At 40.4% G+C, this 26530-nt stretch overlaps 1 protein-coding gene across 1 annotated transcript in view; it reads left to right on the forward strand.

Annotated features, from left to right (window-relative positions):
* Positions 1–3686, forward strand: part of LOC107484945 (uncharacterized) — a 10583-nt gene extending 6897 nt beyond the window's left edge. Inside the window, exon 3 of the mRNA XM_016105497.1 lies at positions 3519–3686. Within this exon, the coding sequence (XP_015960983.1) occupies positions 3519–3686 (168 nt within the window). The remainder of the gene's footprint in view (positions 1–3518) is intronic.
* Positions 3687–26530: the final 22844 nt, after the last annotated feature.

The following is a 26530-nucleotide window of genomic DNA, read 5'->3' on the forward strand; positions in this document are numbered from 1 at the left end:
GAAAAAGAAAAGAGCAATTAATAAAAGGGGACAAAATGCCCCAAAGTAAGTTTTGGTATTAATGCATATGTACTAAACTCAATGTTAGGATGCATGAACATGTGGAAAGCACAGTTAATGGGAAGTTAGATTTTGCATTTTAATTAAATGGATTGTCTTAAGTTAGGTGGAAAGTTTATGTTAATTAAGGATTCAAATTTTAGTCCACTTGGCCAAATACAATCCTACCTTGACCCTAACCCTATTACAACCCTTAAAAGACCTCTTGATTTGTGTATTGGTGCATTAAATTTTTGTTGATTGTTAGATGAAGAGCAAGCTAGAGAAAGCAAGATTAGTAGAGAATTGAGAGAATTGACCCTAGACACTTGAGAGTTAGAGTGATATACACTACCAAGTAAGGGTTCAGGGCTTAATTCTATGTTCCCTACTTTTATGAGCTATCTTCTTCTTACAAGTTATTTGTATTGTATTTTGTGATTTGAATTAGTAAAATCCAGTTCATATTTATTCTTGAAAGATTTATTTACTTTTTCACCAAGTAGGTAGAAACATTTTTGCATTTAGTTGCATTCATATGTTGCATCTCATACATTCTATCATTCCTCTTCATCTCTTTATAGTTTCTCTTGAGCCTAGCATGAGGACATGCTATTGTTTAAGTGTGGGGAGGTTGATAAACCACTATTTTATGGTTTATCTTATGCTCAATTGAGTGGTTTTTATCAACTCTTTACTCACTTATTCATACAATTCGCATGTTTTACATTTTCCTTCCTGATTTTGTGCTATGATTGAAAACATGCTTCTTTGATCTTATATTTGCTTATTATTAATCCTCTCTTATTACCATTAGATGCCTTGATATGTGTGTTAAGTGTTTTCAGATATTATAGGGCAGGAATGGCTCAGAGGATGGAAAGGAAGAATGCAAAAATGGAAGGAATACAATAAGTTGGAGAAACTGCTAAGCTGTCCAGCCTGACCTCTTCCCACTCAAACTTTAGCTACAGAGGTCCAAACTTCGCGGTTCCAGTTGCGTTGGAAAGCTAATGTCCGGGGCTTCGATTTGATATATAATATGCCATAGTTGCTATGACACTAGGCGACGCGAATGCATGATTCACGCGGACGCGTCACATCTGCGAACTTCAACCCGCGCGGCCGCGTGGGCGACACCTCCGCGTCACTTGGCCGCGACCTGTACGGATCAGAAAGCACTGGAATTGACTTTTGAGCTGTTTTTGACCCAGTTTTCGGCCCAGAAAATACAGATTAGAGGCAATAAAGTGGGGGAATGCATCCATTCATGAGGAGGCTCTCATAATTCACTTTTTATTATTTTAGATGTAGTTTTTAGTGAGAGAGGTTCTCTCCTCTCTCTTAGGATTAGGATTTAGGACTTCTCTTAGTTTTAGGAGTGATTCTCAATCCCAGGTTCAATGTTCTTTGTATTTATTTATTTTCAATGTTCCATGTTTAGATTGATTTTCTTAATTAATGTTATTTGAGATATTTCAGTTTATAATTGTTTTATTTATGAATGCTTTTTATTTAATTTAGATAGTTTCCCTTTTTAGCTTTGGTTAAATAATTGGTGACTCTTGAGTTATCAAACTCATTGTTGATTGAAAATTGGATTTCTTCATTTCATTAATTCAAGTTCCAATAACTCTGACTTTTCCCAAGGAAAGACTAGGACCTGAGGAATCAAAATTAATTCGTCCACTTAACTTACCTTCATAGTTAGAGGTTAACAAAGTGGGAGAAAAATCAAATTCTCATCACAGTTGATAAGGATAACTAGGATAGGACTTCCAGATCTTATACCTTGCCAAAGGTTTATTTTATAGTTATTATTATTTTATTTTACTTGTCATTCAGCTAACCTTTTACCTTAATCCAAAACCCCAAAACACACTTTTTCATAACCAATAATAAGAACATACCTCCCTGCAATTCCTTGAGAAGACGACCCGATGTTTAAATACTCGGTTATCAATTTTAAAGGGGTCTGTTACTTGTGACAACCAAAACGTTTGCACGAAGGGATTTCTGTTGGTTTAGAATCTATATCTACAACGTGACTATTTTTGTAAAATTCTTTACTAGCAAAAATCCTAACGTCAAGTACCCTCATTAAAAAGGATTTGCCTACAAAAAAGAAAGACCCAGGGAGTTTTCACATCCCTTGTGCTATAGGAGAAACAATGATTGATAGGGTGCTTTGTGACCTGGGAGCAAGCATCAACTTAATGCCTTTATCCCTCATGAAGAAGCTACAAATTAATGAGCTAACACTCACAGATGTGATCCTTCAACTAGCTAACAAAACTAAAAAACAAGCAATAGGAGTGTTAAAAAACGTGCTGGTAAAGGTTGGGAATTACTTCCTTCCCATAGACTTTGTTGTCCTTGAAATGGAAGAAAGCCATCTCCATCCAATTATCCTGGAGAGACCGTTTTTAGCCACAATCAAGGCACTCATAGATGTTGAGCGAGGGGAGTTAATACTAAGGATACATGATGAAAACTCACCTTTCACGTCTTTAGACCCTCACAAGAATCAGAGCAAGAAAATATGGAACTAAGGGATGACCACAATAAAACACTCCTAGAAGAAACAAGCAGGGATTCACAAACAAGACACCGGGATGCCTCCTTGGTTGAAAACCAAAGTAGTCAAAAGATACAATAGCCAAGGACAACCTAGGAGCAGCTGAACCCACACGAGCTATATGAGACTAGCAACGAGATTTCCCTTAGAAACGAAGCCACGATGAGTAAGGCATTACCAGAGGAAGGGAGAAAAAAGATGCCAAGAGGGTGGAGGAACAAAAAGATCCCTAAAGAGAACTTCTCTCCAAGAGATGCAGTAATATCCATTCATCACCCACTAATCCCACCTCATCTCCCTAACATTCCATCTCAGCTACCTCAAGTATATACCATCAGTAGAATCCTCTCCTTAGAACATGTGGAGATTCTCAAGGAGGCCACTGGAGATCGATTTACTGTGAGAGGGGAAGACTTGAGGTACTACCAACCACCCTGACAAAGGCCAACCGTCAAACTAATGACGTTAAAGAAGTACTTCATGGGAGGCAACCCATGTTATGTATCCTTTCTTTTAATTTGTTTATGTCTTTGACAGTAGTAATAAAGCAAGGTTCATGAATTTCAATTTAATTTTGACAGACACTTAAGTGAATCCTATATGTAATATATAGTGAACAACAAGTTTGGTGTTCAAGGCATACTAAGAGAATATATATAAAAATCATATCATACCCATCTTAGGAGCCTTGATCAACTCTTCTTGCACTACATGGTCACAAACTAAGTTTGGTGTCACTAATGTTGCATACATAAATCCTAGGATGTTCGTTGATTTAAATTCATGAATAGCACTTAGTTGGTCTAAAATAAAAAAAATTTTAAAAAGTAGTTAGTCCCAATTTCTATTTTGCCGCCACAAATAAACCTGACTTTTGCTTTTCTTTTATTATCTTGCATAGGAAATGAAGAAGGGATTGGATGGAATTGATGGGACAAACCAAGAAGAGAGGTTTAGCCACTTCAAAAAGGGGACTAGCCACATGTCTTCGAATAGAGTGCCTTGGGAAGTGTTGCTATGCAACATTGAAGGGAGAATGCCGTTGGAGACCGAACCAACCACATCATAAAAGTGGTGATCCTTATGCCCATCTCATTTCAAATTACAACCATTCATTCTTGGCATATGTGATCAATCCACACCCTTTATTTGCCCACCACTCTTCCATATAAATAGCTCCCACCTCATGTAACCAAAACTAGTACATATTCCAAACTCCACCCATCCTTCTATTAGGAACAATCGCAATACCCTCTCCACAATTGGCCAAAGGCTATCATCAAATCACACTTCTCAACATCTCTATATACCACTCCTTACCTATGGCATCCCCCAGCCCCAACATCATGCATTACAATCCGGGTGGATGGCTGACAAAGAGGTGATATACGAGCTGGGTTTTCAAGTTAGAGAGAAGGAATGTCCATAGATCACTGAGAAGGTAGAAAAGAGAAGGTGAAAACTCCTTACTGATCCGGTTACAAAAATGAGTGCAACTCTTGTTAGAGAGTTTTATGCAAATGCAGTAAGGCAAGATAAGGAGGATGAATCCTATAGAAGCTTTGTAAGGGGAGTGATGGTGGATTTTAGTCCAATGACCATCCTGAGGGTGTTAAAGCTACGAACCATACCATTTGAGAAAGAGAGCTATCAATCTAGAATAGATAGTAATCCCGATTATGACCAGATTGTGAAAGATATTTGTACACAAGGAGCAGATTGGGTAAGAGACCCCCATAGAAAGCCCAAATTTATAAAAAGGAGGGATCTTATCCCTGAAGCTAAAGAATGGTTCGAAATAATAAGAAGATCCATCCTCCCCACCGGAAACAACTCGGAGGTGATTCGCAAGAGAGCAACAATAGTGCAATGCATACTGACAGGAGGGGAAATCAAGGTCCATGAACTCATCGCTCAAGAGATTCCAAAATTAGCCAAGAAAAATGATCCTGACGCTAGGTTGGGCTATCCTAGCACTATTTATCGCTTATGTGAGAGGGTTGGAGTGGTTTTTGAGGATAAGGATACTGAGTGGGTAAAGGTCGGTTTTCCAATTACCGCTCGACGAATGCACTATGTTGCACCTCCCCAACCTCAACGAAGACCAAGGAAGAGAGCAGTGCCACAAGCTCTAGAAGGACAAGCGTCAGAATAGCAAGTTCCAGTCACTCTGGACATGCGCCAAGTTCAAGAAGCTATTGGTAGCCTGTCAAGGTAGTACCTAGAAAACCAAGAGGCACAGAGGAACCTCCAACTACAAATGATGGACCGCCAAGAAGAGTTGAACTGTAAATGGATGAGTCACCAAGGGGAGTGGCAAAGGCAACTGATGGAGTAGAAACTTGAACAAGGAAGAGAGTGGAGTGAATCCTTCAACATGGTGAACCAAAAGCAAGCTCAGCAACAAGAAGCCATCCAAAAGTTGATCAACATACAAGCACCTCAAGGTGCACACATTCATGAGATGCATCGGAAGCAAAGTGAGCAGGCAGATATATTTGATGAGTACAGAACATTCTCAGAAGGAGTTTATATGAGTGGGACTGCATACAATATAAATACTCAAGCCAGGCTTGGATACTTAGTTGGACAACTACCCACATTAAACCCTGGGATCACAAGGTATGAGGACGTCCAGGACGAATTGGCACGGGTGGAAAAAGAAAGAGCAGAAAAGAGTCATGAATCAGAAAGAAAAATACTAGAGGATTGGAAAAGGGCCATAACGGCACGAATGCAAGGAAGCACAAGCGGACACAAATAGGGAACCCCAATGAAAAAGGACAAGCAAGAGGATGGACACGAGCATCCCAGTGAGTAAAAGGTGGCGGAGTTTTTTTTTCTCTTTTCCAAGTCTAAAATAAGGAAAATCATGTATGAAATAGAACATGCTTCCATAGTAGCTTAGGAATATTAATTCTGTCTTTGAGTTGCATTTCTTAAGTTTATGTTTTACTAGCTAGTTCCCTGTTTCCACTCCATCTTTCTTAAATGTATGCTTGTCCCTTGAATTAAATAAAAGAATGTTATGAAAAAACAAGAGAAGAGGGCATGTTATAGAATAAAGCCCCAATGTTTGTGGTGGTAATTGGTTAGCTAAGTTGGTTCACCAATAAGGTACAAGGACAATTATGCGTCTTGAACTATATACTTGAAAGTGCATCCTATGGACTAGCTGAATAACAAGATCCCAATAAGAAAAAAATGGTAGAAAAGAAAAAAAGAGAAGAAAAAGAAAAGAACAAGAAATAAGATTAGGCACCAAGGATTTGAATCTTGAGGCATGTGTCTGTGGTGTTTTTGTGTAAATGATCTGCTTGGATGAATAAGTTCTTAGGAGTGCTTCACCACTTGATAACTTGGGTTAACTAACCCGAGATTATCAACTGAAAGTCCACTGTTAAGAGCAACCTTGCTACAAAGCATTTAGTAACCCAAAGAGGTGCTGGACACCAAGGTCTCAAGAAAGAAAATAACAAACCATATCCCAGTGATGTGTATGTGTGGAGGAGAGACTTGAGGGAGTAGGTTCTTAGGGGTGTTTCAACACCTAGCACCTTGAACCAACTGGTTCGGGAGTGTTGGCTGAAAGCTTATCATAAAGAGTTGCCTCAACACAGAGCACTTAGCCTAAGAAAGCAATAAGCTCTAAAAGAAAAAAAGGGGGAAGTCAGTAAATAAAAGTCTCATAGAATGCAACCAAGTGAGTGTTCAAGGGCATGTTAAGGGCCTAGAAACTAGCAAAAGGAATGAACCTAAGTTGCTATGCATGAAACCCCATGAACCAAGGATTTGATCTTTATAAATAAGGACTTGTTTATCTTGTATATTCTTTCATTCTTCTTATGTTTTAGCACTTGCTTGGGGACAAGCAAGATTTAAATTTGGTGTTGTGATGTCAGGGCATCTTGGCCAGTTTCACTAGCCTTTTCTTTACATATTTTAGGTAGTTTCATGCATTTTCTTAGGTAATAAGCAAGTTTTTGGGTAAATATGCACTTACATCTTGATTCAAGCAAACATTGTGAACTTTACATGATTTCATGAGAATAATGCATTAATTGAATACCAATTTAGATGATGCAGGATCTCATAATCTAGAACAAAGCTTTGATGCACCTTGTTTGTTTGAAAATGAAGCATAGAAGAGCCACGTTAGTAGCCACGTTAGTACCACTAACGTGGAAAGGGAGCAAGCTTGCAACGTTAGTGGTAAAGTTAACACCATTAACGTCTTCGAAGGCCATCTTAACCCACGTTAGTTGCCACGTTAGTTGCACTAACGTAGGGACTAACGTGGAAGAAAGAAGAAGCTCCAACGTTAGTGGTAAAGTTAACACTACTAACATTGCAAAGGCCACAAACAACCATGTTAAGAGCCACGTTAATGCCATTAACGTGAGCACTAACTTGGAGAAAAAAGAATCGCCAATGTTAGTGACACTAACTTTGTTACTAACATTGGATCAGGCCAAGTTTACCGTCGTTAGTGGCCACGTTAATGCCACTAACGTAGGAGGTAACGTAGAGCAAGGAGTATAAGAAGCCAACGTTAATGACACTAACTTTGTCACTAACGTGGAATGGAAGGAGTTTTGTAACGTTAGTAACAAAGTTAGTGTCACTAACGTCTTCGTGCCATGGCATGCCTACATTAATGGCCACGTTAGTAACACTAACGTGGACCATTAACGTGGAAGAAAAGCAAGGGTGTAGCGTTATTGGCGAATTTAGAACCAATAACGCTATCAAAGGTTAGGAAAGGCTACGCTAGTGGTCACGTTATTGCCACTAACGTTAGAGTTAACATAGCTAAAAGGGGTTGGGATGTTAGTGCCAAAGTTAGTGTCATTAATATCTTCGAGCCAGAATTTATACTTAACGTTAACACCACTAACGCCTTGACTAAACGTGAACCATGCCTGACTCAACTTCTTTCTGCAAGCAAGCTAAGCCCACTGAAGACTATAACTACTTCAACTAAAGATCAAAGGCCCAGATCAAAGACTTGCAGAGCTAATAGAAGCTCAGAGGAGTAGTATATATAGGAGTAGTTTTGAACTAAGAGGGGGATTAGGATCTGGAGGATCCAAAATTGTAAACACTCTGTATATTCACTTTCTCTGCAATTTAGTTTACTTTACAATGCACTTTTCATTTTTGCTTTCCATTCCCAGAGCTATGAACAACTAAACCCCTTTTCATAGGGTTAGAGAGCTCTGTTGTAATTTGATGGAGCAATACTAGTTTTCATTCTTTTTCTTCTTTCTTTTCTCTTGATTTTACTAGAAAGCTTTCGATCTTCATCCAATTGGGTAGTTGTCTTGGAAAAGAGGCTATCCAGACTTGGATCTCCTCAGAACCTTGGAAGAGGAATGAGGAGATCATGCTAGAATGCTGTCTCATGCTGTACCGAATTGGGGTTTGGGTGGATATAGTGACATATAATCCTACCAACACTTTGATTCAGAAATGCATGTGGTATAATCAGTGACCACACTTCATCTCTTCCCATGAGCAATTAAATCAAGGAATTGGGCAATTGTTCAAGCTTAGAGAGATTGGATTGCCAAGGAATTGGGATCCAATCACTTAAGATTGCCAAGCAGATCAATGAATGCATTGATTGAGAAGAGATGAAAATGAACTTGATCCAGAGAATGCAACATCTCCTAAGCCTAATGAACCCCCCATTCTTGATCTTACCCATTCTCTTTAATTTCTGCTATTTACTTTGATGCTCATCTCCCTAATTTCCCATTTAAGATTCTGCAATTTACTTTTCTACAATTTATATTCCGCCATTTATTTTCAACACTTACATTCTATTCCGAGGGTTACCTAAAACTGTAGGTCGATCTCGGACAAGATCTTCTGTGCTGGTCGGAGCCGACGTATCCGGCAGGTGTATAGCAGCCGGAGCTGGTGTTCCCGACTTGTGGAATTGAGAATGCTGCTGATCCCTTGTCACCGAAGGGTGGGGGGTACCTGCAAGGGACTCCGATGCTTAAGTTAGCAAGGGTATTAAACAGGTATTGAGTAGAATCAGAGTATGAGTTATACGTGGGTGCTCCAGTGTATTTATAATGGTGAGGAGTGACCTTCTGTGGATAAGATATGTTAGTTATCTTATCTTATCTTTATCTTCAAGTGAGGTCATCTTATCTTCAAGGGAACCACCCTTCTCTCTGTAGGCTTGGGCTGCCTTAGGATTTGGGGCGTGTTCCTCTATTTGGGCCCTTTTTTGGGCTTTCCTGGTGACTTGGCCGAGCTCTTAAGAAAGAGGTCGGGTTGTCCTGACCTAAAGAGGTCGGTCGCTTTGTCTGTCGACCATCCCAGGTCGGACAGCTCGACCCAGGGTATGAACAGTGCCCCTGCTTGAGCTCGGTCTTCTTTTTTTGAGGTCGAGTCCTTGACTTTGGTCCTTCTTTGGTGAAGCCGAACTCAAGCATCTTGTCGATTCCTTTGTAGTAGTTTTTGAATGTAGAACGTTTCCTCTAAAAGTGCGCGCTTTTATATCGGCGCTTTGGGAACGTGCGAGGGTTTAATGCTTTCATTAATTTTAGCATTAATTGCCCTGTTTCCCTTTGGCTCTTTACTTTGATTTTGAAAACCCAGAAACGGTTTCTCTTCTTCGCCCTTTTCGTAACTTCTTTTCTCTGCTCCCTTCGCTCTCTGTTTTTCATCTGCGCTTCTACTTTCTTGTGCTGCGGCGTCGCTTGGCATTTTTTCTGGAGCTTCTATTTTCGCCTGGAGTTTTGCAGTTTCGCATTTCTCCCTGCGACATTGCTCTTGTTCGCGTTCTTTCTTTTGCTTGTGAGAGGGCATTTCCAGATTTCGTCTTCCATCTTCAATTTCTTTGAAGCTTGCCGCTCTTTCAGGTTGGTACTAGCTTTCTCACTTCTTTCGTAGCTTCGTCTTCAGTTTTTAGGTGAAGCTTTGATTTTGCATGTTTGAAAGTTTGAATCTTTTCGTGGTCTTGTATTTGCTTGTCACTGTAACATGTTTTTCCTGTCTTTCTTTTATGCATTCTCTTGGCATTTCTGTCGAGGCTTTCTAGGGTTTTATTGTTGCTTCTGGTTGTTTCCTGTCTTTGATGATTTCTACTTGGCATGCTTTGATTTTTGGGAATGCTTTTTGCTTGGTTGACTTGTAATGACTTTTTGTGTTTTTCTTTGATGAAAAATGTTTGCTGTTTTGAATTCTTTCTGAGAAATGCTGGGGTGCAAGCTGTAGATCTTGCCTGGAAACCTTGCTTTGTTACTGCCTCCAAAGGATGCCCCAAGACTTTGGTTTGAGTCTTGGAGTTTTCCTTTTCTTGTTTCTTCGCCTGTATCGTATTGACCGAGTTGTTTTCTCCCATTGTCCGGGATGTTTTTAGTAACCCCATCTTCTTTTCTTACTTGTAGGATTAGTTGGCCTCATGTCTTCTCGCAATAACATTGTAGAGATGTCTTCCAGAGTTCCCGAGGGGATGTCCAATTGGCTAGAATCCCTTGTTTTATTGTGTGTTTTTGTTGTGGATGCTGAATTTTGCACAGAGCTGAGGAAGCGCCAAAGGATTTGTGGTAACAATGCCCGTGAGGAGGATTACGAGCTTGTTGCTCCTGATTCTGATGAGAGAGTTTGTTTTCCGACTTTCATTGAGAGGGAGCGTCCCTTCTTCTATGCCTATGAATACTTCTTCAGTCAGTTGAACGTTACTTTTCCTTTTATTGCTTTCGAGACCGACCTATTGTGGTCGTGTAATATTGCCCCATCCTAGCTTCACCCAAATTTCTGGGGTTTTATTAAAATTTTTCAACTTCTCTACTGAGAATTAGATGTAACACCCTCTCAGACTCTTTTCCTTTATTTGTTTGTTTCTGCCAAGCCTGGCAGTTCTTCAAAAAAGAAAGCTTCCTGGGTTTCCTTCAGGTCCACCCAGGGCCATAAAGTTTTTGCTATGTATGATGAGTCCTTTAAGGACTTCAAGAATTACTTCTTTAAGGTTCGTGCTGTCGAGGGGGCCCGCCCCTTTTTCCTTGATGAAAATGATGAGCATTCTCTCCCTCTAGAGTGGCAGAGGGATGTGAGAGTGTCTCGCTATAGATGGGAGATGCTTGATGATGTTGAGCGTGCCTTTTTTGTTGTTCTTGAGGATCTATGGGGAAACCACCCCATCTTGATACAAAAAGGTTTTTGAATGACCCGTCCTTGGTTCAGACTGTTTTGGGTACTTGTCTGACTTGTTTCTATACTTGTTTCTTAATTTTTCCTTCTTCTTATTAAGAGTGTAACTCTTTGTTGTGGCTGATTCTGTATTTGCAGAGATGTCGAAGAATAATGACTCCATGAGGGCCTTCAAAAAGGCAAAGAGGGCAACTGCTGCTCTGAACATCTCGGCCAAGGTGGTCGGAGAGGGATATTCTCAGGCCCCCGTAAGGCCTCCTGTGCCGAGTTCTCCTGGGCCGAGGAAAGCAATTTCTACTCCTCGGTTTCGTCAGGTCGATCCTCCACAGACTTCTGCCGCTGCTTCTGGTGCTCCTTCTAGTAAGAAGGAAAAAACAACTGATCCTTTCAACCTTGATGCTCCCAATTTTGATCTGATCGAGTTTGTAGATCAACAAATCGGTCCTTATGGTGCCCTCTCTATGGATGACATATCACTTCTTCATCATTTTGATTATGTAACTCGAAGTGGTATTAAGTTGGCACACATGGGAGCGGCCCTATATCGAACTGCTCAAAGTCTTCCTCTTCATGCCACCAAAGCTTTTATGGAGGAGGCCAAACGGGAGTTTGATCGGATAAAAGGCTTGAAGGAGGAGCTCGAAGTGAAGGTGGCCAAGTTGGAAAAAGATCTGACGAATGAGAAGGCAAGTTCCCTCTCTTTGGCTGCCTCTGTGAGGCTGGCTGAGGACACGGCACTGAGGCATAAGGATAGCTATGTCACATCTTATCGGGAGGGAATGCGTCTGAAGGAGGAGTTGGAGAACGTCTGAGCTAATTACTCCGAGCTTCAAGGTCATCTTGTTGACAGTGTAACTGCTGCCTACGAGAACCTGAAGGAGCAAGTTCGAGTTATTGCTCCTGAGGCTGACCTTACTCTCTTCAGCCTCGACAATATTGTGAGGGATGGTAAGATTGTCTCTGATGACCAGGATGATGATGATGCTGACCCTCCCCTAGTGCCTTCTGTCAAAGTGTCGACCTCCTCGGTTCCTCCCGTTATGTCTAATCCAGATTGCCAGATTCTGAACCGGGATGATGGAACTGTAGATGCTGTGCCTATTCATACTTGCCCTCCTTCTCCCCGTACTTATGCTGCCGGGAAGGCTCCAGATCTTGGTTGACCTCCTTTTTTAAGTATTTGTGTAAATAGCCCAGTTTGTGGGCTTTGAACTCTTTTTTGTAAATGATGTTTTGTTGACTGTTGATACTCCAGTTGCTACTTTTAGCAACTTTATTTTGAAAAACAAAATGGTTTCTCTTGCTCTTGGGGTTGGCTTCAAGTGGCCTGTTGAGTCTTTGTTTTATGGTAACTGCGATATGCTTGCTTGCAGCTTTCTTTAGCATTTACCTGGAATTTTCAGAGTTGTTTTTTATCCATCCTCCTTTGATTGCTTTTGTGGCGAGGTCGAGGTCTTTCGGGTCGAGTTATCTCCCCTCTGTTGGTTGATTTTCTCAATTGATGTTTTTCGAGCAACCCCTTGGGATTACTTTTTATAACTTTTTGTAGCTTTAGTCTGACTTCTTCATGTTGGTCCCCGTTTCGTTACTAGGTGATCCTTTTTCTTAGATCTTGTTCAGATCTCTTTTGAGGTTTTACCTTTTGTAACTTTATCTTTTTCGGGCCGACTTCGTCATGTCAGACGTCGTTGAGTTACTTGATAATCCTCTTTCTTGGACCTTTGTTCAGGTCTTTTTCAGGGATTTATCTTTTGTAACTTTATCTTTCCAGGTTGACTTTGTCATGTCGGGCTCTATCGAGTTATTTGATAATCCTCTTTCTTGGACCTTGTTCAGGTCTCTTTCAGGGATTATTCTTGTTTTGTAGGAGTCGATCTCTTCTAAGTTGTTTTTGTAATCCTCTTTCTTGGACCTTTGTTAGGTCTCTTTCAGGGATTACTTTTGCAACTTGTCTTGTAGGAGATCGACTTCGTTAGGTCGATCTCTTCTAAGTTGTTTTTGTAATCCTCTTTCTTAGACCCTTGTTAGGTCTCTTTCAGGGATTACTTTTACAACTTGTCTTGTAGGAGACCGACTTCGTTAGGTCGATATTTTCTAAGTTGTTTTTGTAATCCTCTTTCTTGGACCCTTGTTAGGTCTCTTTCAGGGATTACTTTTACAACTTGTCTTGTAGGGGACCGACTTCGTTAGGTCGATCTTTTCTAAGTTATTTTTGTAATCCTCTTTCTTGGACCCTTGTTAGGTCTCTTTCAGGGATTACTTTTACAACTTGTCTTGTAGGAGACCGACTTCGTTAGGTCAATCTCTTCTAAGTTATAGCAATTCCTCTTTAATAAGGTTGGCCAGACCTCTTTCTAGGGATTTGCTGATAACTTGGGTTGACTTGGTCCGACTTTTTAGTGTCGGCCAGTCTTTTTAAGTTATTATATAGCAATCCATAAGACCTCGTCAAGTTCTTTTTGGGATCACTTTCGATAACTTCTTGCATTATTCTGTGTTCATCTTTGCCGATTTATATATGGTGGTTTCTGTCCTGGTTTAATCGACCTTTAGGTGAATCGCGTTTTCACCTTTGTCGGTCGATCATTCCTATCGAGATCGTACAGTGAATCTGTTCTTCACTTTTTGTTCGATCCGTTGCTTTATAATCGGACGATGAATGCTTCAGATTAATGCGTCTTGGAAATTTGTAGAATATCTGAAATGTATTTTATTTAAAGAAAGTGCAAATATATACAAGCGGGAGTTTTTCATACCCTTAAGTCGGATTAAATCTCAATCTTGACGCCTCATTAAAAAACCTTTTCAGGAAAAAGAGTGCATCTTGTGATGAGATCTTTTACCTTTCCTAACTATAGTACCTTCTTTGGTTACAGGCGTGCCATGATCTAGGGAGTTCTCGTCCCTCGAGTTCGCACAGTCTTTAGTAGCCCTTCCAAGTACTTCTGTGACTTGGTAGGGTCCTTTCCAGTTGGATGCCAGCTTTCCTTCTCCGGGTCGAGTTGTTCCAATATCATTTCGGATTAAGATGAGATCATTCTCAGCAAAACCTCTTGGCACTACCTTTTGATTATACCTGGAAGCCATTCGTCGCTTTAGTGCTTCTTCTCTGATCCGAGCTTTTTCTTGGATTTCCGGAAGTAGGTCGAGCTCTTCTCTTTGAAGTTGAGAATTGGTTTGTTCATTGTAGTGGACTACTCGGGGAGACCCTTCCTCGACTTCTATTGGAATCATTGCCTCCACTCCGTAGGCTAATCGAAATGGTGATTCGTTCGCAGTAGAATGGGGGGTTGTTCGATACGCCCATAGGACTTGTGGAAGTTCCTCGGCCCAAGCCCCATTTGCTTCTTGCAGTCTCCGTTTCAGCCCGGCCAATATGACTTTGTTGGCCGCTTCGGCTTGTCCATTGGCTTGGGGATGCTCGACGGAGGTGAACTGGTGTTTTATATTCAAGTCGGCCACTAGTTTTCTGAAGGACCCCGAACCTTGTAACGATGTTCCTATATAGGAATTTCTGGCTTCTTTGAGCAGTGGCGTTGGCTAGGGGTTCTGCCTCGATCCATTTCATGAAATAGTTTACCCCTACTATGAGGAATTTTACTTGTCCCGATCCCTGTGGAAAGGGTCCGAGAAGATCGAGTCCCCATTTTGCAAATGGCCAGGGTGAGGTCACGCTGATGAGTTTTTCCGGCGGGGCGATGTGAAAGTTGGCATGCTTCTGACATGGTGGATATGTCTTTACAAATTCTGTAGCTTCCCTTTGTAGAGTTGGCCAATAGAATCCCGCCCGGAGTACCTTTTTGGTGAGAGCTTGCGCTTCAAGATGATTGCCATAAATGCCGCTGTGTACTTCCTCCAAGACTTCCTTTGTGTTGGAAGTCGGTACGCACTTTAACAATGGTATTGAGATCCCTCTTTTGTACAATGTGTTGTTTATGATAGTGTAGTACTGTGCCTCCCTTTTTAACCTCTTTGCCTCTTTTTCATCTGTATGGAGAGTTTCTGTTTTGAGGTAATTAATTATGGGGGTTGTCCACCATTGATCCCGAACTGTTATGGCTAGGACTTTTTCTTCTTCCAATATTGATGGGTTCTGCAGTACTTCCTGGATGAGGCTTCTATTGTTGCGCCCTGGTTTGGTACTGGCTAGTTTTGAGAGTACGTCAGCTCGGGCGTTCTGCTCGCGGGGTATGTGGCAGATCCTATATTCCCCGAGTTGTCCGAGCTGTTCCTTGGTTTTATCCAAATATTTCTTCATAGTAGGATCTTTGGCTTGGTAGCTCCCTGTTATTTGTGAGGTAACGACTTATGAGTCACTGTAGATGTTGAGTTTCTGAGCTCCAACTTATCTAGCCAGTTTCAAGCCAGCTAATAACGCTTCGTATTTCGCCTGGTTGTTTGAGGCCGGAAATCCGAATTTGAGGGAAAGTGATAAACCCATATTTCATGAGTTCTTTTGTGCTTAATTTGAGTGATTTATTCAATCCTTCACCTACTTATTCACATTAATTGCATGATTTTACTTTTCCTTCCTTATTATGTCATATTGTGAAAAACATGTTTCCTAAGCTTTAAAATTAATTGTTTTAATTACCTTTATTTCCATTCGATGCCATGATTAGTGTGTTGAGTAATCTCAGGTTTTCTAAGGCTGAATAACTTAAAGGATGAAAAAGGAAACATACAAAAAATGGAAGGAGAAGGCAAAATGGAGCTTTAAGGAAACTGGTATCCACGCGATCGCATGGACGACGCGATCGCGTGCCAGAAGCGAAGAAGCAGCGACGCGGCCGCATGACTGACGCAACCGCGCGCCTCAAGTAGAACACCCACGACGTAGACGCGTGACCGACGCGACCGCATGGCAAGGAAAAGCTCCAGACGACGCGACCGCGTGACCCACGCAGACGCGTGACAGAGGCCACGTATCAGAATTCACAGAATACACCCCCAGCGATTTCTGAAGCCCTTTTTGGCCCAGATCCAAGCACAGACAGTAGAGATTAGAGGTTATAAAGTGGAGGAATGCATCCATTCAAGGAGAGCTCGCCAATTTCTAGTTTTCATGATTTAAATTTAGTTTAGAGAGAGATTCTCTCTCTCTCTCTCTTTAGGATTTAGGATTTCTTCTTGTTGTGAAAGTAACTCTGGATCCAGGTTTAATGTTCTTTTATTTTCAGTTTACTTTTATTTATTTATTTGCTTTTAATATTTGAATTGATTTATGAATTATTCCATGTTACAGATCTCTATTTTGAATTAATGATATTTGAAGTATTTTCAGTTAAGATTGTTCTCTTTGATTTAAGTTACTATTGCCTTCCATCTAAGGTCACCTCTATTATTCTAGCAATTTTACTTTTTCTCTTTTTGGTTTTGGTTAAGAAATCAGTAACTCAACATTTATTAAACTCAACATATTTGATAATTGTTATCTTGCTAATTGAGCTGTAATCCCAACCTTTTCTTAGAAAATAAATAGGATTCAACGTTCAATTTAATTAGTCCCTTGACTTTCCTTTGCTTTAGTAAAGGTTGACCAAGTGGAGTTTAGATTCAACTTTCCTTATAGTTGAGAGAGATAACTACGTTGGACCTCCAATTTCTCATACCTTGCCCAAAAGTTTGCTTTACAGTATTTATTCATTTTTAATTGCCATTTAAATTATTTGTCATATAACATATTCCCACCTTACTTCCAAAACCCCAATTTACAAACTCATAACCAATAATAAGAACATACCTTCCTCGCAGTTCCTTGAGAAGACGACCCGAGGTTTAATACTCGGTTATCAATTTTAAAAGGGGTTTGTTACTTGTGACAACCAAAACGTTTGTACGAAGGAATTTCTGTCGGTTTAGAGACTATATCTACAACGTGACTATTTTTATGAAATTCTTTACTGGCAAAAATCCTAACGTCAGAAAGCTCAAGTTGGGTTCCTTGGTTGCTTTCGATTATCACACCTGCACCACTTCCGGCTTTATTCGAGGAACCATCCATGTATATATTCCACTTTATGGGGATCTCTGGGGTGTCTGTGAATTATGCAATGAAGTCGGCTAGGTATTGTGATTTGATGGCTGTCTGCGCTTCGTATTGGAGGTCGAACTTGGACAACTCGATTGGCCATTGTAGGATTCTTCCTGCTAGATCTGTTTTCTGCAATATCCCCTTTATGGGCTGGTTGGTCCGAACCTTAATGGTATGCACTTGGAAGTACGGGCGAAGTCGTCGGGATGTGAGTATGAGAGCGTAGGCAAACTTCTCTATTTTCTGGTAGTTCAGCTCTGACCCCTGCAGTGCTTTACTAATGAAGTAGACAGGTTGTTCCCACCCTCGTCTTCTCTAATTAGTGCTGAGGCTATTGCTCGACTTCCTACTGCAAGGTACAATATGAGTGGTTCCCCTTCTCGTGGTCGAGATAGGATAGGTGGCCGTCCTAAGAATTCTTTGAAGTCTTGGAAGGCTTGTTGACATTCCGTTGTCCACTCAAAGTTCTTTCCCTTCCTTAAAGTAGCGTAGAAAGGGAGGGATCTTATCGCTGACCCTGCTAGGAATCTGGATAAGGTTGCCAGTCTCCCATTGAGTTGTTGTACCTCTTTGACGCAGGTTGGACTCTTCATGTTGAGTATGGCCTGTCATTTATCTGGATTTGCCTCGATTCCTTTTTGTGTGAGCATAAAGCCCAAGAACTTACTGGCTTCCACTGCGAAGGTGCATTTAGCCAGGTTAAGTCGCATGCCATGCTTCTGTATGGTGTCGAATACTTGAACCAAGTCGGACAGTAATGTTTCTTCACTTTGTGTCTTTATCAACATGCCATCCACGTAGACTTCCATGATTTTTCCGATGTGGTCTGAGAAGACCTTATTCATTAGCCTTTGATAAGTAGCTCCCGCGTTCTTAAGACTGAAAGGCATTACGATGAAACAATAATTTGCTTTGGGTGTTAGAAATGAGGTTTTTTCTTGATCCGGTTGATACATTGGGATCTGGTTGTACCCCGAGTATGCGTCCATAAATGAGAGATACTTATATCCCGATGAGGCATCTACTAGAGCGTCGATGCTTGGTAGTGGATAAGGGTCTTTTGGGCAGGCTTCGTTGAGGTCGGTGTAGTCGGTACACATTCGCCACTTCCCATTTGACTTTCTCACCAAGACGACATTTGCTATCCATAGTGGGTACTTAACTTCTCTTATGAACCTTGCCTCTAATAGTGCTTGCACCTGTTCTGCTACAGCCTGAGACCGTTCTGGCCCGAGTTTTCTTCGTCTTTGTTGTATTGGCCGGGATCTCGGATAGACTGCCAACTTGTGGCTCATCAGTTCAGGATCTATGCCTGGCATGTCGGCAGCTTTCCATGCGAAGAGATCAACATTATCACGTAGGAACTGTATGAGTGATTCCTTTGCATCTCCTTTCAGGATCGTGCCAATATTAGTTGTCTTATCCGAGGTGTCTCCGATCTGAACTTTCTCTACTTCACCTTCGGGCTGAGGACGGAGTTCTTCTCGTCTCTGAACTCCGTCAAGTTCGATTGTGTGGAACTCTCCTCCTTCGCCTCTGAGGTTTAGACTTTTGTTATAACAGCGACGCGCCATCTTTTGATCTGCTTTTATTGTAGCTATCCCTTCTGCAGTTGGGAATTTCATACATAGATGTGGAGTTGAAACTATTGCGCCTAGTTGGTTTAACGTCGTCTGACCTATTAAGGCATTGTAGGCTGAGCTTACGTCGACAACGATGTAGTCTATCTTAAGTGTTCTGGACTGGTTCCCCTTTCCAAAGGTTGTATGTAGCGATACGTATCCCAGTGGTTGTACTGGGGTAGCCCCAAGTCCGAACAGGCTGTTCGGATATGCTCTTAGCTCTTTTTCTTCTAAGTTGAGCTTGTCGAAGGCAGTTTTGAATAAGATGTCGGCGGAGCTTCCTTGGTCAATTAATGTACGATGGAGGTTGGTGTTTGCCAGTATGATAGTGATGACCATGGGGTCATCGTGTCCCAAGATGATTCCAGATGCGTCTTCTATGGTAAACGTTATTGCTGGGATGTCTGGCACCTCCTTCTTTCCTTCGACATGGTATACTTCTTTGAGGTATCACTTGCGGGATGATTTGGAGATTCCTCCTCCCGCAAATCCACCGTGTATCACGTGGACGTGTCTCTCTGGTGTGCGAGGTGATCGTTCAGACCGTCCGATATCTTCATCCCTTCTTCTTTTTCTTGGCTCTTCGTCCCGGTTGGCCAAAAACCGATCTTGTTTTTCTTCTCTTACTAATTTTTCTATGACGTTTTTCAGGTCGAAGCATTCATTGGTGGAATGTCCTCGAACTCGATGATACTCACAGTATTCGTTCCGATTCCCTCCTCCTCTTTTGCCTTTGAGTGGCCGGGCTGGGGGTATTTTTTTGTATGGCAGACTTCTTTGTAAACATCTACCAAGGATAGCCTGAGAGGGGTGTAGTTATGATATTTTTTATTTTCTCCCCGGAGCGATCTTCCTTTTTCTTGGATTCTTTATCTTTATCTCAGTAGGCAGAACCGAACCTCGAGGCTTCCCCAAGTCGAGAATTCTCCTTCATGTTGATGTACTTCTGTGCCCGTTCTTTTACTTCGTCCAGGGATGCAGGGTACTTCTTTGATATAGATTGGCTAAACGGTCCTTCTCGTAGGCCATTTATGAGGCCCATAATGGCAGCTTCTGTTGGTAGACTTTGTATGTCCATGCATGTTTTGTTGAATCTTTCCATGTAGTTATGAAGACTCTCCTAATCTCCTTGCTATATTCCTAGTAGGCTGGGTGCGTGTTTAGCCTTGTCCTTTTGTATGGAAAATCTGGCCAGGAACCTTTTGGCCAGGTCGTCGAAGCTCGAGATGTACTTTGGAGGTAGGTTGTCGAACCATCTAATGGCTATTTTGGTAAGAGTTGTTGGAAAGGCTTTGCAGCGAACTGCATCCGAGGCGTCAGTGAGGTACATTCTACTTCTGAAATTGCTGAGATGATGGTTGGGGTCCAAGGTGCCGTCATACAGAGTCATATCCGGAAGTTTGAATTCCTTTGGGATTTTGGTCTTCATAATTTCCTTGGTGAATGGATCTTGATCCTTGCGAGGGCTGTCCTCTGGAGTGGATCGAGGAGCTTTAGTTTTGAGATCGGCTTCGAGTTTTAGAAGCTTATCTTCTAATTCTCGGCGTCGTCTTATCTCCCGATGTAGATCATCTTCTTTTTTGCGTTGATGTTGGGCCTCTTTCTCAACTTGTTTAATCGATCTTGAAGTGCCTCTATCACCCCTGGATTTGATGAATTTTTGTCCCCGTTGGGCTCCGGAGTATCTTTGAGTATAGCATCCACGTTCTTGTGCGGCGTTCTATCTTCCAAACCTGAATCGTGGTCGTTGTCATGGTTGTCCGCCATGGTGATGGGATGACTTCTAGGTTCCCTGGCAACGGCGCCAATGTTCTGAGGGTTACCTGAAACTGTAGGTCGATCTCGGACGAGATCTTCTGTGCTGGTCGGAGCTGATGTATCCGGCAGGTGTATAGCGGCCGGAGCTGGTGTGTCCGACTTGTGGAATTGAGAATGCTGCTGATCCCTTGTCACCGAAGGGTGGGGGGTACCTGCAAGGGACTCCGATGCTTAAGTTAGCAAGGGTATTAAACAGGTATTGAGTAGAATCAGAGTATGAGTTATACCTGGGTGCTCTAGTGTATTTATAATGGTGAGGAGTGACCTTCTGTGGATAAGATAAGTTAGTTATTTTATCTTATCTTTATCTTCAAGTGAGGTCATCTTATCTTCAAGGGAACCGCCCTTCTCTCTGTAGGCTTGGGCTGCCTTAGGATTTGGGGCGTGTTCCTCTATTTAAACCCTTCTTTGGGCTTTCCTGGTGACTTGGCCGAGCTCTTAAGAAAGAGGTCAGGTTGTCCTGACCTGAAGAGGTCGGTCGCTTTGTCTGTCGAACATCCCGGGTCGGACAGCTCGACCCAGGGTATGAACACATTCCTTGTCATTTATCTTTTCCGCCATTTAGTTTTCTGCAATACTCAACTCAACTTTGCCCAGCTCAACTAGAACACCCCTCTAATTAAAGTTGCTCAATCAATCAATCCCTTTGGGATTCGACCTCACTCTATTGTGAGTTTTTACTTGACGACAATTCGATATACTTGCCGAGAAAAATTCGTAGCAATACAAGTTTTCGTGCATCAAGTGTGATCTGCCAGAATTTTTCATTACTGATAATTTTTACTTTTTTAAAGAGATTCTGTTATCAGTTTCATCCACCATCGTTAAAGGTCTACAATTCAAAAAAATGGCAAATTATTATCTCTTTATAACATTTTTTGAATTTTAATGATGAGATTATAGCGGGATATTACATTATTAATTCAAAAAATGGATAATATGACAAGGGTATTTCCATCTTAGAATTTTTTTTGAATAAATAAAAAAATTTTTTAAAAGAAAAGAAAATGACACTATTTATTAGAATAAAAATTTTTTTGGGCCATTATGTGGTTCGCCTAACGGAGAGGCAATCTGCTTTTTACTTCGCCTAAAGATGAGACGATTTCCCTCTTTCTATCCAATTTGCCTATTATTTAGTCGATTTGTGTGCCTCTCAGACCCATCTTGCCTAATGTTGCTCAATCTGCATGACTCCTAAGCTCAGTTCGTCTATTGATTCGGCGATCTGGTGCACCCTCAATGATAAAATTCTAAGCTTTTTGTCTACAAATACTATTAAGTGTGAGGTAAATTTACTCGCACCAAATTTTTAAATTTTTTATTTGAATTAAATAAATATATAAATTATGAAAATACATAAAATATGAAGTAATTACTTAAATGCATAACCTTACACATCTTGGATGCTGAGAAGTAAGATAAAAAATATGCATATCTCGAGGTTTGAGACATCGTTCTATGACCGAATGATGCTGTGACATATCCTGGGTGCACCCGGAATATGTTTTACATGGAAGATCGAATACTGAGCACTCGAGATACATTTGAATTCAGAAGGAGGTCTTAGTACTCAAGATACGCGCAACATGCCTAATTTGGGTCTCAGCATCTGAAATATGCTCAGATGCATATATAAGGTCACAGCAACCGAGATTTGCATTGATTTGAATAGTTTTTAAAAATTTTGTGACTTTCTAGCCGCTTAAGTTCGAGTTCCTTAAGTACATATGACCCTTAGAGAATATGTTCGCGATGGAAACATCAACAAACTAAATGCTACTTGGCACGTAGATGGAGTTTTAGATTTTAAGGTTAGTAGTTCTTTCTTGTTTTATTTTCAGTGAATAATTATTTTAGATGTTTAGGTTTTAGTAACTTAGTTAATGTGGTAGGTATTTTGAGTAAGAAGTTCTATATTAATTTAGTCAAATATAGTATGTTTTGATATTTTGTATAATGTAGGAGAGTTGGGGGACTTCATGTTTGACAATTCCTTGATCTCTGTATTTGTCAAGCGGTGGAGGCCTGAGACATACACCTTCCACCTTCTATGGGGTGAGGTTAGCATTATGCTGTAGGATGTTGCCTACCACATTGGTCTGCACACTGATGGAGAGTTGATTGGGAGTTGTACCAGAGACTTCCAATAATACCATGGACATCCCACGTGGGAGTGGATTAAGGATTTACTTGGTGCCAGGCTGCCACCACAGCTAGAGGGAGGGAAAAAGGTTTTTGGGCTGAGAATGATCTAACTGAGGGATAGGATTTTACATATTCTAGCTGGGGAAGCTCCGGATACAATCGGTAAGTACACAAGGTACTACTTAATGATGCTTATCGGAAGGTTTCTTTTCACGAACAAGTCTTCTACATTTGTTCCTTTGAGGTGGCTACCGTTGTTGGAGGATTTCCATCATTGCAGCCAATTGTCATGGGGGTCTGCACTGCTAGCACATACGTACCACCCACTATGCACCGCGGCAGGGCATGATGTGACCGACATTGTGAGTTGCATGCCACTTGTTCTCTCATAGATCTGTCATAGGTTCCCATATTTTTGTCTGGCAGGATCTGACATCTGAAGGATGCAGAAGTCATAGAAAATGAGGGGGTTGAATCTATGATCTTTTTTGCTTTAATGAATTAAGCCTTTAATATCAAAGTTACTGTTAAAATCTGTTTGAACTATGTAGCGGAAATTTTATGAGACAATTTCATTTTGTCTCATAAATATCAGAAAACAAAATTTATAGAAAGAGAAGAAAGATGACACTTTCATGTATCCTGGTTTAGTTGCCTTGTGCAATGCAACCTACATCCAGTCTCCACCACAACAGTGGTAGAATTTTCACTATAGTTAAAGTATTACATACACCAATTTTTTAGGATTCCCTCAATCCTTTCTCTCTCAAGTTCTTATCTAACTTGACTTGGTTATGCTAATACCTAACTCTTCATTCTAAGTTCTAACCTAACTTAGAAAGGGGCACCTCACAGGTATAAGACGCAAGACATAAGAAACAACCTAAAGAAATCTAAAATTACTCTAGGCTTTTCTCTCAAGTGTTTCACTCAGCCTTTTGTCACTCATTGGCTTTTTCTTGAATTCTCTCTTTTAGCCTTTTACCTCTAAAAATATTACAGAAAGATATACATTGAAAATAAAATACAGACTGTAAAATATAAAGGAGATTAATGCAATGACAGCCTCTATTGCTTTAAGTTGAAACGGATTCAGTTGACTCTAATTAAGTTCTTCATCTTGGCGAAATACTTCTTTAACTTAGAAAACACTGTCCAAAATTGATGAACTCTTCACAGAGAAACTCTTCAAAACAAACTCAATATTTGGTTCTCTCTCCTGGTCTTTAGAAAGATGAAGATTTTTCTCTTTGTACCTCTTTCCAAGTTGTTGTATTGATCTCTTCTGAGTTAACTCTTCGAGCTGTGTGCTTACCAAGCTTGTCATTTCACTTTCTTCAATTAACTCCCAAATTAGGGATTTTAAAACTGATCTTTTTGCTTGACCGAAGACCTCAAATTAGCAAAGAGAAATGTTTCAATGGTAAACCAAACTCTGAACCCTGGAGCAAGTTCTGGGTCCACAAGAAACAACTTTAGCCTTTGATTCATAGCAGTGATTATCAGAAAACACTTTCTCCATTTATCCCAAATTGGAGTTGCAGAAATTTGGAGGAGTAAAGAAAGTAAATTGCATGCAAATAGAAATAAATCACCTTTATCCTCTTACTTAGCTTAGTTTACTTTGATTTGGATGATTAGACACTACCTTTTGAGTTTTACATTTCTCCTTCTTTCTTCTCTAGTGAAATGAACAAGAAGAATGAAGCTCTCTCTCTCTCTTTTGCTGTATTTGACCAAAGCAGGTAAAGTGAACGATGGCTTCAACTTAGATGAGGAACTTGGGCTTGGATAGGCTTCTTTCTGTTCAGCCCAAATGACTTATTCATCACATTTTATTTGGGTTTTGCTTGTAAATTTTGCACAGTATAGCAGCTTCTGTTTCTTTGTTCTATTTGTTTGGGCTGCGGCTATTTTATTTCTTTGGCCTGCAACACTAATCAAACACAATCAAAACTAATTAGGTGTTTAATCCAATAAAATAATAATCATCAATTTAAAATTAGTTATATACTTAACTCAACAACATTGTTAGGTTCTCACTTGCAGCTAAGTATATACTTATTGTAATTAATTTTTAATTTAACAAGTAGTAGGCATTGGATCAAGATTGCGAGAACCGGACCGGTCAATAAACCAGTGAGGTCATTGGTTCAATGATTCACTGGTTCGACCGGGGTTCAACCGATTTAATTAAATATTAAATAAAATTATTAAAAAACTTAAAATAATCTTAAGTATATAAATTTAATAATTTCTAACTTAATAAAATTTAATATTTCACATAATAAATTATCAATTACTTAAGATTAGAGGTTCACAAACAACTTCAAAGTTCAAACATCAAAGTTTATAACTAAACAAAAAATAAAACGTACATAATGACAAACCCATAATGTTCTACATTCAAAAGATACAATTACTAGCAAGTTTTCAACTAATCAAAGGTGCAACTCATCAAAAATCATAATTATCATTAAGTGTTCCAACATCTCCATCATAAATAGGTAATCCAAAGCCACCATCAACAGAAGTCCCACCAAAAGAAGCTGTATTTGAAGAATCAGCAACATTAGGGAAATCTTCATCAAGTTCCACATCTCCTCCATCTAATAAAATAAAATAAAAAACCAAGAAAAAATTAAAGTTACAACTTTACATCAGATATTGAGACAAAATGAAACAAGTTTTGCTATTTCAATCACCTTTAGGATATGAAGGCATAGCATTATCCGTATAAATTAAATTTTCAATGCCTTCGATGTCTCCATTAGTAAATTTGGGATCATCTTCATCCGGCATTACTGATGAGCGGATATTTTATACGCTTTTTGGGGGTAATTTCATGTAGATTTTAGTATGTTTTAATTAGTTTTTAATATAATTTTATTAGTTTTTAAGCAAAAATCATATTTCTGGACTTTACTATGAGTTTGTGTATTTTTCGGTGATTTCAGGTAATTTCTGGCTGAAATTGAGGGAGCTGAGCAAAAATCTGGTTTAGGCTGAAAAAGGACTGCTGATGCTGTTAGATTCTGACCTCCCTACACTCGAAATGGATTTTCTAGAGCTACAAAAGTCCAATTGGCACGCTCTCAACGGCGTTGGAAAATAGACATCCAGGGCTTTCCAACAATATATAATAGTTCATACTTTGCGCGAAGATAGATGACGTAAACTGGCGTTCAACGTCAGTATCATGCTGCTGTCTGGCGTCCAGCGCCAGAAACAGGTTACAAGTTGGAGTTCAACGCCCAAAACACGTCACAACCTGGCGTTCAACTCCAGAAACAGCCCAAGCACGTGAGAAGCTTTAGTCTCAGCCCCAGTACACACCAAGTGGGCCCCAGAAGTGGATTTATGCACCAATTATCTTAGTTCACTTAATATCTGTGAACCTAGGTTACTAGTTTACTATTTAAACAACTTTTAGAGGATTACCTTATACCTCATGACATTTTCAGCTCTGAATTTTGTACACTTTGACGGCATGAGTCTCTAAACTCCATTGTTGGGGTGAGGAGCTCTGCAGCATCTCGATGAATTAATGCAAGTGTTTCTATTCCTCCATTCAAACGTGTGTCTTCCTATCTAAGATGTTCATTCGCGCTTAATTATGAAGAAGGTGATGATCCGTGACATTCATCACCTTCCTCAACCCATGAACGTGTGCCTGACAAACACCTCCGTTCTATATAAGATTGAATGAGCTTCTCTTAGATTCCTTAATCAGAATCTTCGTGGTATAAGCTAGAATTGATGGCGGCCACTCTTGAGGATCCGAAAAGTCTAAACCTTGTCTGTGGTATTCCGAGTAGGATTCAAGGATTGAATGGCTGTGACAAGCTTCAAACTCGCGATTGCTGGGCGTGATGACAAACGCAAAAGGATCAATGGATCCTATTCCAACATGATCGAGAACCAACAGCTGATTAGCCGTGCTGTGACAGAGCATCTGGACCGTTTTCACTGAGAGGATGGGAGGTAGCCACTGACAATGGTGACACCCTACATACAGCTTGCCATGGAGGGAACTTTGCACTTTGCCATGAATGGAATATTACATTACAGAAATTCAGAAGACAAAGCATCTCCAAAACTCCAACATATTCTCCATTA

The sequence above is a fragment of the Arachis duranensis genome, chromosome 4 (assembly GCF_000817695.3).
Source record: "Arachis duranensis cultivar V14167 chromosome 4, aradu.V14167.gnm2.J7QH, whole genome shotgun sequence".
NCBI classification, from domain to species: domain Eukaryota; kingdom Viridiplantae; phylum Streptophyta; class Magnoliopsida; order Fabales; family Fabaceae; genus Arachis; species Arachis duranensis.